This window comes from Antrostomus carolinensis, unplaced genomic scaffold (assembly GCF_000700745.2).
Source record: "Antrostomus carolinensis isolate BGI_N321 unplaced genomic scaffold, ASM70074v2 scaffold1506, whole genome shotgun sequence".
NCBI classification, from domain to species: domain Eukaryota; kingdom Metazoa; phylum Chordata; class Aves; order Caprimulgiformes; family Caprimulgidae; genus Antrostomus; species Antrostomus carolinensis.
The window spans coordinates 4,116-19,827 of NW_010322255.1; the positions used below are offsets into that span (position 1 = coordinate 4,116).

The 15,712-nt window shown below is 45.7% G+C and overlaps 1 protein-coding gene across 1 annotated transcript in view; it reads right to left on the reverse strand.

Moving 5' to 3' along the window:
• The window catches only part of TOGARAM2 (TOG array regulator of axonemal microtubules 2), a gene marked incomplete at its 3' end in the record, with an annotated part of 13,493 nt that extends 3,348 nt beyond the window's left edge, over positions 1–10,145 (reverse strand). The window contains exons 1-8 of the mRNA XM_010170158.1: positions 10,118–10,145; positions 9,007–9,138; positions 7,964–8,080; positions 7,302–7,512; positions 5,604–5,798; positions 3,470–3,516; positions 1,067–1,257; positions 9–109 (exon numbers count right to left, since the gene is read on the reverse strand). Of these exons, the coding sequence (XP_010168460.1) occupies positions 9–109; positions 1,067–1,257; positions 3,470–3,516; positions 5,604–5,798; positions 7,302–7,512; positions 7,964–8,080; positions 9,007–9,138; positions 10,118–10,145 (1,022 nt within the window). The remainder of the gene's footprint in view (positions 1–8; positions 110–1,066; positions 1,258–3,469; positions 3,517–5,603; positions 5,799–7,301; positions 7,513–7,963; positions 8,081–9,006; positions 9,139–10,117) is intronic.
• Between the last annotated feature and the right edge of the window lie 5,567 nt (positions 10,146–15,712).

A 15,712-nucleotide genomic window follows, 5' to 3' on the forward strand; every position in this document is an offset into this window, starting at 1 on the left:
TAGGGAGCTGTAAGGACTTTTCCATCTCTTTCTCCCTCTCTCTGCGTAAAAGCTCTATCCGCTTCTGCAGTATTTTCTTCTGAGCTGACTTGGACAAGGTAACTTGGATCTAGTTGCAAGGGAAATACATCATGGAGCATAAAGAGAGATACACAAACGATACACAACATCTCATCAGGAATACAGTGGTAGAGTGTCCTAGTCTTTTAATTTAATAGTCTTAATGAAACATCCCAATAGTTTCAGAAGAATTCCTCCTTTCTTTACCTTGGCATACAATTAGACCCAGTGATGTGTAACACTTCATTGCCATAACCTTCCACTGGTCTAAGGTACCGTTTCTCAGTCCATGTCAGGAAGCCCTGCTTGAACCAGGAAACTCACAGGAGTGCTCCAAGACATATGAAGAGCTCACAATTCCAGTGAACAGGCAGCTCAGTTCCTATAGGCCAGGGCAGGGCAATAAAACCCATCTGCAGTAACCAGCAATGAGAGGTAATTTGCTGTTTCTTAATACTCATGGCCAGTAATTGCAGCTGCTTTTCACTTCCTTCCTTCTGAAGGACTCAGCTGCTCTCTGAGAACGTAGGAGTCCAAAAAAGGAGGCATGTGAAAACCAGTTGGAGAAACATTGGTCTTAATGAATGGAAAAAATGAGAATGAGAGGGCTGTGAGATACAGCAAGAAAGGTAACCCAGGAAAAGCAAGTTCTCCCATCTTATTTGGCAGCCTTGCTTACACTCAACATTATAATCTTTGCTTCTGTGCTTCTGAGCTTGCATTTTGCACATGTTCACTGACATGTAATTTGCTCTGCCATTCAGATCTGCTCTAAATTTGCCTTTGAACATAAAGAATGCTTCTTGTGTAACCTTAGCATCATCTCCCAACCAGTGACTTCTGCACCAGTGAAGATACTCAAGAAATCATTCTGTGGCTGACAATTGTGTTTCCAAGAGAATCTGCTCCCCAGGAGAGGAAGATTGGGATTTGCAGTTACATTTTGTGCTAAGCACTGAACAGTCACTGAAAAGGAGGCCTGCTCACCCCTGTCTTTAGTCGTTACCTTTCCATTGCTGTCCTTCAAGTCATCGTCGCTCGGAAGACGAGGGCTCATGAGATGATCCGTCTCCTTGGCCTGGCTGAGTGGGAGGCCTGTTAATGGGGGCAGAGGTTCACACAAATGTCCGGCAGATTTCACGCCACCAACATTGCGACGTTGAAGAACAGGCAAGATGGGTTCCAGAGTCTGGAGCTCTGATAAGACACAGATATAGATGGTGTATGAGAACAGCAAGGAACATATCACCCCTGCAAACAGTTGGGTACTACTGTATTGCACTGGCAGGAGAAATGGCATTGCTCTGTTGGCCATCAGACTCAAACCTACTGCATGATAAAGGCCTCAGCCCTTGGCTTCTGGTGAGCAGCTGTGTTTGACAGGGAAGAGCAGAGAGATGGAGATTGCCCTTGCCAAAAAGATTCTTATCTGTTCCTATCCATTTTAGTAAGCATCCTCTTTTTCCGTTACTAAAAGAACTCCTGGTTTTTAATAGCTATATTTAATAGCCTTTGTAGAGGTAAGAATCAACATTTCCTCCTCTTTGCTGGAATATTTTAGAGGACATTTAAAGAAAAGCTTAGGATTTCTAGAGTGTTACCAAAACCAGAATTGTGTTCTTGAAGCTAGAATTCATTTTCCCCAAGGGTTTTCATTCTAAATTAGAGCAGATCAGCCCACTTTCTGGACAACCTCACTAAAGGCTGATTTTCTTAATGGGACTAGCCCAGTGCAGGTCATTCTGAAATACTCTCCAACACACCTGTTAAAACTAGAGAACTAGTCCTTCCTTCCATGGCTTCACAGATTATAAAATCATGTGATAGACAAGCAGTAAAAAAAAAAGGAATAAATTTTTTAAATCAGGATCTTTTTCCCTGTGGAATGGTCAGGTCAATAATAAAAGAGAGAGAGAGAGAGATGGTTTAACAATATAGCTCATTTCTAGTCAGGAATGTATCCAGGAAAAATGTCACCTTACTTACTCAGCAATACTTCTCCCTAGTTGCATCCAGAATCCTAGCTGCGTATCAGCAATAAAGGAGTCATTCCTATGGGGCATGCCCATTATTTGGCAGAGCTAACGCTGAGCTGAGGGACCAGTGGATCTTATCCCTTTTTCTGCATCAGCAAAATTATTTGTTAAATTCTCGTCTCTCCTATCATTGCAAACCCACAGATGGCAAAGGGACAGCAACAGTGTCATTTAGATTTCCAACTTTAAAGTACTAGCTGGCACAAATGCACCAGCCACTGCATTTTGTCTTGTGGAACTCTCATTGCTAGTGATAATGCAGGGCAGAGAGAAGCCAAGGGGCATTTCCTATCCCAGCCTCCGTCTGCAATACTGGCATACGCAGATAGAGTAGGAAAAAAAAATGTGTAATAATAAAGCCAGCATGTGTGGTTTCAGAGAAACTGGTTGAAAAAAGGAAACCTCAGTTCATTACTTAGTATTTAATTTAGACTTATGCTTTAAGAGGATGGAAAGCTCAGATCCTGTATATGCTGGATCCTTTTTTAAGTCTCTTTCTCTGTAAATGGGAAATTCACAAGGTTTCACTCTTTCTCCCAGTACAAAAATAGTCAATGTTGATGAATCTACTTCAGATCGCAAAGGGTTCAGTTCAGAAACTGCCCCAAGTAAAGGTTTTCTCCTTCAAGTATAGGAGGAAGGAGTGGAAACATTTCTCATTTCATGCAAAATGCCTCATTTTTCTCAAATCTTTGTGGCATTAGAGAGCAGTCAGGGAGATAAAAGATATGAGCATGAGGCAGAGGAATGGTTTCTTTTCCTGCTGTGCATCTCCAGGGCCCCAAGGTATCCCTCCAGCTCCTGCCATTTGTAACCCCATGCTGGAGTTAATTTTTACTGGATCACCAGAGCACATTTACCAGAGACTGGGCTCTGGGGTAACCGTCTGAGCCCATCAAGGAATTGAAAAAAGTTACAGGATGGTTTTCAACCCAACTTTCACAGTGCCAACCATGGGTCAGGATTTCGATGTTCATTTTAGGTCTCCTAACCCTGATCTCAGAGTGGGAGAATCTGAGTCCCACTGGGCAGTAGTGCACATGCACGAAAAGATAAGATTTTATCTTAATAAGTCCCCCCAAAGTAATTAGGATAACCCTGACATTTTTTTTTTAAACTAATTATAATAACCCAGCCTGAAAATGAATATGTATGTGACTAATGCAATCCTAAATGTATATGAAGGGATAACGTATCTTTCCCAGTGTGCCTCTGACTTGGGTCAAGCACTCAGCGCTGTGCTTTTGCTTTATTGACTTTGTCCTCACAAATAAAACTAAACCTACCTTGATTACAAGGCTTGGGTGTTTATTACACCACCCATGGGTCAGGATTTCGATGTTCATTTTAGGGCAGCCAGGTCCTGTACCTACCTTGATGTTTAAGGGTCCTCTCTTCACTTCTGCTGCCTGATCTTGGCCTTAAGAAAATTGAGGAGAAAAGAACATATGAGGAGACAGAAAGAGAAGCAGGGTAGCATTAAAGGAGGCAAACTTTCTTAGCAAGGTCATGTTGATGAAGGAGGAACCCATAAAATCAACAATATGCAAAACTGATTAATTGCCATTAAACTTCAGTTACTGGAGTCACACAGAGCTCATCCAGCTCAAGCTCCCCTGGCTCCAAGGTGTACCCGCTTCCAGCCCAGGCTGAGCTAATTAGCAAGAATTAGCCTCTGGGAATCCATATTTATGAGGCAAAGGACTGTCTTGAAAAGAAGAAGGTGGAGAGAACCTGGAGAAGAGGCCATTGACCTGAACAAAAGATGACCATTGGCCTAAACAAAGGGAGAGTTTTGTTGCCATGAGGAAGAGAGGGAGGACAGAGAACCTCAGACACCCAGTTCAACCCACATGGAGTAGGAGAAGGTAAAGGAGATCCCCTGCAGCCCATGGAGGTTCTGCGGTGGAGCAGATACCCATGTATAGGCCATGGAGGACTCCACGCTGGAGCAGCAAGCTGAGCCCGAGGGCAAGTGTGACTGAATTGCCACCCCAGAGATGCTCAGTGCCAGAGCGGGGGTGGACCCCCCAGAGCTGGGGGGTGAGGAGATGCGCTGGACTGGAGGCCCATCTGCAGCCCATGGATGCCCCCATGCCAGAGCCGGGAGCTGAGCCCAAAGAGGTCTGTAACTCCATGGGAAGCTCACGTTGGAACACTTTGTTCCTTTGCAGGCCGTAGGAGGGACTTTCATGCGGGGAAGAGCACCAGAGGTGAACTGACTGAACCCCCATTCCCTGCTCCCTGTGCCCCTGGGAGGGGGGAAGGTAGAGAAATCGGGAGCAAAGTGATTTGAGCCCAGGAAGAAAGGAGAGGTAGGGGAAGGTGTTGTAAGATGTGGTTGTGTCTCACTGTGCTACTCAGATGAATGGCAACAAATTAAATTGATTTTTCTTCCCCAAGTTGAGTCTGTTTTGCCTGTGACCATAACTGGTGAGTGAGCTGTTCCTGTCCTCATCCTGATCTGTGCCCCTTTATTGTGATTCCCTTCCCATCTCACCGGGTCGGGGGAGTGAGTGCAGGACCACATGGTCCCACCTGTGGGTGAAACCACCACGCTGTTACATACATCCTTTCTGAATCAGCAAGAGATGTTACACCAGCCATAAGTCTGTATTGAGGGCAACTAACTTGTTGTTGCTGCAGAAGCCTAACTTTGCCTGGCCATGCCTTCAGCTGATGATAGTATCTTGTGACATGTGGTAATACCACTGCTGTCTCCTGAGAATGATATTACACCTCCCTGCTCTTTCAAGAAGAAAAAGGGTTTCTCCAACTCCATTAGTAGGTAAGTATATTCAGATTGCACTTTAAAAGCTGTGCTGAAGTTTTTAAATCGGAACTATGCTTCTATGACTCTATTCATTGTTATAACTAGGATAAGGCTGACAGCTAGATTTCCCCACGCGTTTCCAAGCAAATATATTTCAGTTACAGCCCTATAACTGTTCCCTAGCACCTTTCCCCCTTTGATCTTAAAACCATATGTAAATATTAAACATCTCCAGGGTTATACATGTATAAACAGAGATTTATCTGGGCTCTCATTTCACAGTGAAGGCCCAGACACAGAGAAGTTATGGCTGACATTTACAGAAGCAACATCTGAATTTGTGGACAGCAAGAGGCATTATTTGCCCTAACATATTCTTGCAGGTAGAGATATTGGCAGTCAAAGATCAGACACAAAACCAGATGCTGTATTCAGATCCATGCAGTACAGTTCCCAAATGGCACCACAAAGATTACAGAGCGAATCACTACCAGAGTCCAGCAGAGGACCTCCTTTTAAGGTCCTCTTAAGTCATGTCTCCTCTTCCCCACCACCTCTGCTCTTAGAGTCTATGATGTTAGTTTTGACATTGTGCTGGATCATAATGGAAACATGATATGGTGAAAGCACAGGAGTTTGCATAAATATATTGGAGAGCTGCCTTGGAAAATAATCTCAGGAGATAAGAAGTGTGAGGTGAAAAGCATATTGGAGAAGCAGATACATTGGCTTACCTCATCTTCAGTCCCCCTTGGATAACCAGGTGCTGAGAGCTTGGGAGAGGCACTGCAGTGCTGCCAGCATCCCCATCAGATGGTCTCGCTGATCTGGGGATAGGGGGAATCAAAGCCACTCCCAGTGACTTCTTCCCATCCTCATCACTGCAGTACAAGGGCAGCAGGGAAGCCTGGAAATAGGAGAACATAGTGCTCAGCTCAAGCGTCCAGTCTTCACCTTGATGCCACAAGAAGTTTAGCCATGCTGTTAGCTAAGACTTGGCAGGAAATATCTAACTGATGGAGCAGCTTGGCCTAGGATGAGCAATGGAAAACAAAGTGGCGAGGGAGAGACCATGACCTGTTGCCAGTTCTCTCCCCTCACTCACATCTCTGCAGTGGTTGCATTCCCACCTGGCATCCATCAGCTTGGCATTAGGATGTTCTGGGGTGCCATTGCCTCTGCTAGCCTTTCTGATATACAGGAATGGGTTTAGATCACTATGCTCTCATTGTCCCTAAAGCAACTACCAGCCATTGCTGAACTGCTGCCAAGTCCCCACAAAGTCATTTTGCACGCTGTCAAAACCTGCTTTTCTCAAGTCCATAATTTTTTCTGCTTCTGCCCTTCCTACAGTTCCCCAACAGCCTCACTGTCATTTGTGAAGTTCAGCAGAGCTCCTTACCCTGATTCTCTGTGTAAGGTCTCTCTGCCTGCTGAAATTACTTCAAGTTCCCCATGCCATGGCTAGGAAGGGGGATGGAGGGAGCAGGGACAGACACGCACCCTTCCTTAGTATCCCATTGTTCTTGTCACAGCTAAAGACCGAATCAGGACCTGCTCAAACTCCAGTGAAACCAACAGAATTCCTGTCAGGGATACATTTGGTCCTATATCTGCAAGGCTGAAATAAAGTACACTAGCCTTTTATTGATTCTCCTGTTTACAAAAGCTGTTATTCATCTACCTTCTCCTGCCCGCCATGTCAAAACCAAAACCACTGCAGCTTCTGTCTCTCCTGCAAAGGCAATTGAGTAGATGGGTGCTGGACTCCATTCTCCATGGTTAGAATTGCCAGCTCTCATCACTTACCCCTGAGAAGACCCATGGGAGAGGATGAAGCTGCACAGAAGCCACTGAACTCTAGAAATATATTAGAGATAACTGTGCAGAAGGCACAGTTGTATGGCTGTACAACTTGAAAGCTGAGACAACCTGGAGTTGAGTTTGCAGGATTGCTGGCTCCTGCAACATCTTTTTCCACATAAACCAGACAGAGCTGATATAAAAAGCCACCGAGACAGGGGTGTGTCCACAACAGTAACTGCCATGTACAGATCGTTCACAGATATGTGTATTTTACTCACTGTAGAAGGATATGCTAGACCAGAGTAGACACACTTAGTTGCTCTGGCTGGTTGCTGGTGTTTTCTCAATCATAAAACACAGCAGCAGCCACTAAAGAGCACAGAGACTATTTAAAGACCTCTTCTCCTGTTGGTATATGCTAAGGACAGAAGCCTGCAGTACGCATGCTGCAATGACAGCCTGAAGTGCAATGTGCAGCTGAGCTCTTCCTTGGCTCAGCTGCTTCCCAGGGCTCGCACCACAGGGAAAGAAGATCTTAGAGCTCTGCCTAGAGGAAATAAACTGAGGATCTACAACATGTGATTTGGCTTGGTCTCCTTACGTTATATCCTTTTCCGTCTGACAACGGCTCCTTGTTATTCCCATCACTGTCACCACAGCCAGTGCCATGTTCCCCATGCTCCTGCTCTCTGTTGCCCATCGTCCTGGGCTCTGAGGAAGGAAGGCGATTCTGGATAGGAGGCACGGGCTTGGATGTTTCCAGGAGCCTCTGGGAAGCAGGGCGGGAAACTACTGGTTTCAGGGTAACCCTCTCAGGGTCACTGCCGTCAGTCAGGCCTGCAAAGCAGAGACACAAAGGTAATAGAAGCAGCACTACAAACCTAAAGTACCTGAAAGTAGATATTTCATGGGACAGATTTCTTGGAAACATCTAAATAACTGCACAGGGAAACACACTTATGCTGGCAGCCACTTGAAGCAGGCTTCAATCACTTCCACAGAGCCACCAGAGGAACACCTTGGTCCTCTGGGCTCCCGTCAGACAACAGGGAGCCCACGGACCTCTGGTTACAGAGAATAAGTCACTCGCACACACACCGTCCTGCTCCTGTCCCTGCCCCACAGTTGTACACCCCCACAGCAACAGGAGGGCTGTGCAGGGGACTGAGAGCAGGGAAGGTTCCTGCAGGGGAGCAGGGGAGAACTGTTCACTGGGAATGTGCGCTATCTCTCCAGGCTGGGAAAGGACCCCTCCTCCCCCAGGAGAGTCGGCAGGCTCCAGCCTTACCTCTCTGTGAAGCTAACAGATCTTCAGACATCATCCTCGTCTTCAGCTTGTCACTGATCTGAATAGTTTTCAGGGCAGCGCTGCTCACCTCCCTCTCTTGGGGGTCCTGGGTCAAGGCTTGGTGAGAAAGGTGGAAGAGATCACCTCTGCACCCAGCGCTGAGGTCACACACACTAGCCTTCCTGACTGAGCCATCCAGAGGAGATGGGTATGGAGGTTTCCCAGCTCCGTACAGATCCCATAAACTGTGCGGTATCTTCATCTGGGTTGTTAATATGGACTGAAAAGAAGCTGTAGGTCAGGTGAAAGGGAGAAAGTGAGTTAGTTGACCTCACACCTTTATAATCAATCCATTTAATAAGTGAGGCAATCGAGGGTTTTTTTAATCATTCAGAAGATGAGTTTGTTTTCTTTTTCATAAAACTAGCAACAGTTTAATTCTTCTGAACAGTATTGAGCTAAAAAGCCAGGAGAGCAACATTGAAGACTCCCCTGGTAAAAAGAGGGAAATACATTCCCGTTTCAGGCCTTGGCTTCCGTGAAGACTGCCAGTAAAGACCCACAAAGTGCTACTGGTATTTCTGGAAAGCAGAAAGACATCTCGGCAAGCAGGCAGACCTTGCCAGTGTTTCTACAGCACCATCCCATCTTCAAGGTCAGGTCTGATGGGGAAGTAGAGGAAGAACTGAGAATTTACCTATGGCGGGACCACACATTGATAGCAAGGATAGAAACAGACCTCACATCTCACTACCATGCCCGATTTACGGCCAGTTGGGCCACAGTCCCTGTCCTGGCTGGCAGTAGTAGAGATTTGGCTACAGGGGATAAAGGAGAAAGCATAATGAATTAATGCTAGAGAGATGTGAAGCCATGTGCACCACTGGATTAGGACAGGATCATCTGCAGCTCTCGTCAGCCACCTACTCTGACACAGAGCCAGCATATGAGGACTGACCTTCAAGGACCATTTCTCCCAGAATTTTTTTTTTTTTCATTTGGCTGAGGCCACCATTGCATATTCAACCCCTTTCCATCCTTACCTTCTTCAGTGGTCCAACGGCGGCCACAAAACTGCAAGTTTGAGTCAATGCTTCCGCCTCGCAGAGCTGTGTATCTGGATTTGAATTTAGGAACACTCCCACAGTAGACAGCAACCAGAGAAGTGAGCTTAGCTTGAAAATAAGGCCAGCACAAATGTCAAATTCGCACGTTATATGGAAAGGAAAAAACAGACACCCCTTCTCCACAGGAGACTAACACACCAGTGGTGCTGTGCAGTACTAGACTCTGCAAGGCTGTGTGACCTCACACTGGTCTGCCTTGTGAGGCCCGTGCATTCCAGCACTTTGACAGCTGAACGTTCTACAAATTTGCATGTGCTTCGCTAGTTGCCCATCCACGACTACAGCATTTATTTCCTCTCCTTTCAAAGGGTAGACAAGCCACAATGGTCTCTAGAATCTGACAATGTCTAATCAGTAGATGCTTTCCAAAGCTAGTTTGAAAGTCCTTTGTTTCTGTAATTCCTGCTCAATTTTGGGTTGAGTTTTGTTGGTGTTTTTATTTCTCTTCACGACAAAGAAAGTCCTAGGACAGACAATTAATCGCCAGGTGTTATAACTAAAAGAAGGTTTGCACTCTGCATTAGATGTCCCCAGTACTCAGTGGGCTTACTTGATTATCGTATCTGTAGGATGCAAATTGTCCATCCAAACCTTCTCCTTAGTTCTGCTTCACTGTTACAGGGATTTATTCCCTGCTTTCCTTACTGCAGAGATACCCAAAACCAACATAAACACATCCTGCCTAAAAAAATTTCTGATCTCGGCTGTTCCTGAAAATTCAGAATTATACACAGCGTGTTTCCCTGCCTCTTGTTCTTGCCAATATCTTCCCCATTACCCAGCCTCTAAGGCTGGGCTCTCACTTGTACAGCATGAAGAATAGCTGCTGCACTTGCCAGCATCTCCAGAGTCTCGTGATCAGTGCTTTGGATGCAGCTTTTGTACACGCTCTGCCTCCCTGCGCCAAGCAGCATCCCTGGGCACCAGCACTGCCGCTGCAGGTGATCATCCTCCAGGCAAAGGCTGCGGGAACAGGAGTGCAGCAGGCCCTGGCTGAAGAAGTCTCCAGTCTGCTGCAGCCATTTACCTGCTGCAAAATCATCTTGCATTGCCATGGCGAGAGGGCCGATGGGCTCTTTGCAGATGAGAATCTACTCGATGCACTGCTGGTCGCTGGGCCTGATACAGCTGCCAGTGGGTTCCCCTGCAGCATCAGGAACCTGCATGGAAAAACAACACTGCTAGTGCAAGTGACCGCCACCGATCCCTGGCATTGACCTGCCTACAGGGGTTCCTGAGCACAAAACTGCTCAAAGCAGGTGGTGTGAAAACAACATAAAAATATATTCGAGCCATGCATTTTCCACATTCTGTCAAAATCATGGCCACAAAGTCCAAACACTGGATGAAGACTGCTGTTGGCATAACGAGTGAAACACAACTGCACTTCAGCAGCTGCTCTCCCCATGGCTGTATGGGCACAGCAGCAGAGGCAAGTTTCTCGCCATGCCCACTGCCATTGAACCCAGCACAGCACATTAGTGTTAGAGTCATTCCCACTGAACTCCGCACTGCTGCTGCAGCAGGAGCATCGACTCATGCATTTAATAACAAAGAGCTGTAATGTCACACTGGACTTGCCCCAAGAACAACCGAAAAAATGGGTGGTAGAATAGTTTTCTCCTTTTTAATAGAAATATACTTGGATTTAAGGGAGGGCATTGGGCTAACAATACTGGAGACTGGAGCGTAACTCCCATCTCTAGCACCTTTCATGAGTCTGATAGACTTTTTCCGTAGAAAGGTGTAGGTAAGATTTTATGAAACATCCATGAGTAATTCTGAGCCACAACTCAAACCACAAACCAAGTACTTCCAAATCTGCCACCCACTGGGAAAGGAAGAAGAAAAGCAGCTGAAATAACTTGCTGTTGTAGCTAGGTTGCCTGCATTTATAGTGCTGCTGAGGTATCTACAGCACTTGCTGGATCTCAGAAAGCCTGAGGCTACAGCACAACCCATATTGAGGGATGCCAGCTATCCAGAAACTATCTGCCATGCTCACATCAACAAATGCACATCCCACAGGGTTAGTGGAGTTGTAGGCAGTGTCATGGTGTGCAGGGTATATGAAGGTGAAGGAAATTTATGCTTGGTCCTTCAGGTTAGTGGTATAACAAAACGTGACACTTTACAGCTTCAATCCCTGCAGTCTATTTCCTTACTGGTTTGGTTGCTTTCACTTCAAAACTCTAGAGAGATTTCTTTTCACCTTCCGACAGAGACTTCAGTCACCATACAGGGCTTTTGCCTCCTTAAACGTATTAACCCATTTGTTATGGCCTAAGTGAGAGGTAAGAAGGGATTTGGCAGAGTACACCTTAGGATAAGAGGTCAGGATGGTAAGCCAGCAGTGAAATTCCTATCAACGTCAGTGAGTACAGAAGGATGCCAATGTGAACTGCTTTTGCAAATCCACTCATAGGTGCCTCTAAAACTCTGCAAACAGAACGACTGTCATGTGGTAGCTAAGTACAGCCAGAAGGATCAATCACAGACACAGTTCAGTTAAATTATTACAGAAAAAAAAATGCCCCTGCACTGGATGGAAGAAGCAAAGGCAGGTCCCCATTAGTATGTTCTGTAAGCTTAAAACAAATAACAAAGAATGCTTGTGCAAGGACTTTAGGTACCATCCTATGAGTCAAACTTACAATCAGGTAAAATGGTATCCTCAAGCAAATGTCAATAGAAATTGTTCATAATGCAGCAAGGCCTTGTACTGCTCCATCCCCTGCCCAAGAGATTTACCTCTGCTCAAAAGGTGTCAAAGCATTTATCTGGAACAAAGCAAGTGGTTTCAGAAAGGCTGGAGTTAGCTGAGTAGTTAACCCACTTCTGGCTTTCACCCTTCTTATTAGTCTAGATAAATTAAAAAGAAACAGTCTATGGTCAAGAAATGAAGTTACCTAGAGGGTTTTTAGAGCCTGATTCCCATTACTTTCAATGAAAGGCAGGCACTAAATAGCCTTAAAAATACAAATGTAGTTCTATGTGGACTGTGTACTTTAAAACAAGGAATGGAGGTATCATTGCAAATGGGACTAGGGCATAAAGCAGGGGTTAAAGTATATTTTCTTTGGTCTCATTGCATAGGACGAATATCTAAGACATATGCCAGTGGCAATTTTGGCTGGTTAAGATCACCTCCTAAATGAAGGTGAGCATGCCCCATTGCTTAAGGTATTAAAAATGCCCAAGAGAAAGCAGTAAGTACCAGAAATGAGTGTATCATGTAGCTAGGATAGAAGGCTGCCTCTGCCACTCACCTACCCTGTAATACAACTGACTTACTCTGTAACCCCAAGCCAGGCTTCTCCATGCCTCACTTTTGTTCCTCTGTCAGGCTGTCCTACCTAAATTCTAGCATGCTATAAAGAGTAATTAGTAAGGGCATTACTTATGGCACCTCCATGGCCCCCAAAGGCTTCATTGCCTAAATCCAGGGCATAGTTCCTAATTCAGGCCAGCTACCAGATAAGGAAAACCCCAAATGTACAGCTACACAGGGCCACCCCTTTCTCCCTTGCACTGAAATCACTGTAACCTGAACAATAATGGCAGAGCAATTTGCCTGCAGCCTGGGAGAAGCACTGGGTATGCACGATTCATCTGACACTGCAGGAAGGAGCATGGAAAAGAAGCTGGTGCCATGCTCTGTACAGAGGAGAACAGTAGCAGTGGTTCACTGCTGAGTGAAAAAAATGGCTTTCTGGAGAGGAAAAAATGGAACACAGCTGCATTTGAACAGCCCTGGGCCCTGGTGATCTTGCAGTAGACACTAACTGTACTCCTTGTCATCCTTCTGCTGGGTTAATCAACAGGAAATGCCTCCTCTGGGATTTTCAGCTTCTTTGGATCATTAGCACCCAGTAAATGAAAACAGAGATTATTTAATGCTATCATTACTTTCTTTCCCAACTAACAAGCTATTTCTCTGGCGGCTTCCCAGTGCAGCAAACATACAGTAGCGTTATATGAAAAATGCCAATGCCAACAAACCCACAGAGCCCATCAGGACCGGAGCCACTGTGGAGGCTGAACCCAATATCTCACCAGTCAAAGGCTAGTTGTGAGGACACAATGAAATTGGAGTGATGACAGTTGTTTGAGGGTTTTTTGGCCAATGGATTTCAGTTTACAAGGCCATAATGCATCTGTAGTGTGAAGTTTTTATGTAGAGTAAAAGCCATTGCCAAGTGGAACTGGACAGTTTCCCCAGGCCTGTGGGAGAATCACGAGGCAGATCCCTGGGCTACTAATTGCATAGCTCTCCACTTTTCTAAATTCTTGGTGTTAAAGTCGCTTAGATTAGACACAGAGCTCACAGAAAGTGCTCCTGTATCTTTCTGCACAGTGATCCCAGCAAGATTACACATCCAAAATCTGTTTTCTCTTATGATTGAACTTATTGTTTTGAGGAGTTTCTGAGCCAGTACACTTGCTTCATCAAATATTTACTGTGCATGGCAAGAAGCACAGACAAAAGATGTAACATGAAAAGCATCACCCATGTAATGCTTTTTTTACAAGTTCTGCCCTCTGCTTTCATTGGGAAGATCTTAAAAGTTCAGTGCCCCTATCAAAAGCTCCTGCAACGGCTGCTTCTCAGTAGAGGAGGACTGCTCAACCGTGAAACAAGAGTTACCACAAGCAGTAGCTCATCCAGGGCAGCAAATCAAGAGTTAGGAAAAAACTGTTCTGAATGCCAAACCTCGTTAGCTCTTCAAACAGTACTTGGACAGTCCCTCATTCCAGCTCTAATCAAGTGTTGTGCTGGACACGGTGGTTATTTGAGTACTGTACACAAGTTTGCTCCCACTGAACTCTGTGATGGTCTCTGTCAGAGCTGTGGCCGAGGGTAGTCATTTTCCAAAGGTGGATGATTGATTGCTCTCTGGGTTCTTGTGACTGCCGGACACAATGAGAGGAGAAGGAGCCAAGTACACTGATGCACCTTTGCCTTGAGCATAACCCAGCTGAGACTGAAAGTGCTGAAAGGTTTCCCCTCCTTATCGAGGCACTTTGAAGGAAACACTGAAACAGCTAAATCCTGAGCCTATGGAGGGGTCTGCAGAGCACCCTCATGTAGAGAGGTCCTCACCTTGAGGACGTCTGGGTGTTAATGCTGTATGAACCCAAAGTAGCTGACAGTGCTGTGGGGGCCAGTGCTAGAAAAAGCACGCGACAATCAGCTGCTGCTTCTCTTTTGAGAGCAGGTCTTCATGGCACACAGGATTTCTGCCATGAAGGACTCTAGGAAAGGCTCTGGATGCCCGACACTCAAGGCTTGGGTACAGAAGCAGTCACAGTCACCACCCTGAACTAATAAGTCCAACCAGTGGCCCATGTCTTGTTAGGCCAGCTGTTTGTTGGCTCACTTCAGTTTCTTCTAAAAGCATTTTGCTTAGAAATATCGGGCTCGTCTCCCTTGGTGCCTTCCTCTCAGCTGCCTCAGGGAGACAAGTCTCCCACCCCAGACTCCTGTGTGATGCCATCCCAGAGGGCTACTAAAACACATTCCGTGGCCAGTAGTTTTCTCCTGGTGGGGCCCTGCATACTGTTCCACACATCTTTCATAAAGGCACAAACCAACTCCAAGCACTTTGACTCCAGCAGGTTTCCACAAACAGCTGCATAAATCCAAGATAACTGCAAGTGAGCATCCTAAGGGCTCTGCCCTGTTCCTGTGTAATCATCAGGCAGGGAAATGCTCAACGATCTGAAGCAATTTCATTCAGCTGCAACATGGCATCTGAGTTTCGTATTGAAATTTTTCATTATGAGTAACAAGCACTGGGAGCACAAGGTGTAGGGCTGACATGCGAAAGCAGGAACATATCCTCTAACGAGAGCAGCTTAATTGTCCGTTTTATTACTGTCATATCTATTCTACTCAAGTCCCAATACTGTTCTTAGTGCTGTATGAACCCTGCAATACAACCGTTCCCACTGCTCAGAATTTGTTCCCTGGTCTTTACAGTATTTAACAACTGTGTCTTGTCCAGGGCTGAAGTCCATCATTCAAGCATCACTGAAATATTCAAAGCCTCCATTCACCAAACCTTCGAGGTACCACCTAAGTCCACAGGCATTTTAATCTCTAGAGTGCCCAAGTGTCCACAGGCTGCTGCCTGCTAAACACAGGTGCTGTCTCGCATCTGACCTACAGCTCAGAGCCCTACACCATGGTGACCAGAGGACCCAACACAGGATCTTCAGTTAAGGTGGACAAATGTCTATTTTCCAATACCTGCCAGCTGGCAGCACCTACTTTGGGTGAGCTGGAGGCCACTAAGAGGTAATGCGGTAACAGTCTGTCTCTGCAACAAACTGCAATGCTTACAGGGAGGGGGACAAAAAAGAGCTGCCAGATATGAACATGTAACACATTAGAGCTGGCTGGTGAAACCTTACAATAGTTTGGCTCACTGACCTGACAGAAAACACCACGTTTGCCAACTGCCATCATTTCCAACGTCCAAAAGTGAACAAAGCTGAAGAACGGCATGAAAAATGGAAGTCTGCAGAAGCAGGGCTAGCTCTGCTGACGATTCATTGCCTGGCCTGCAGAGAAATTAAATATAAATATAAATATAAATATATAAATATAAATATATAA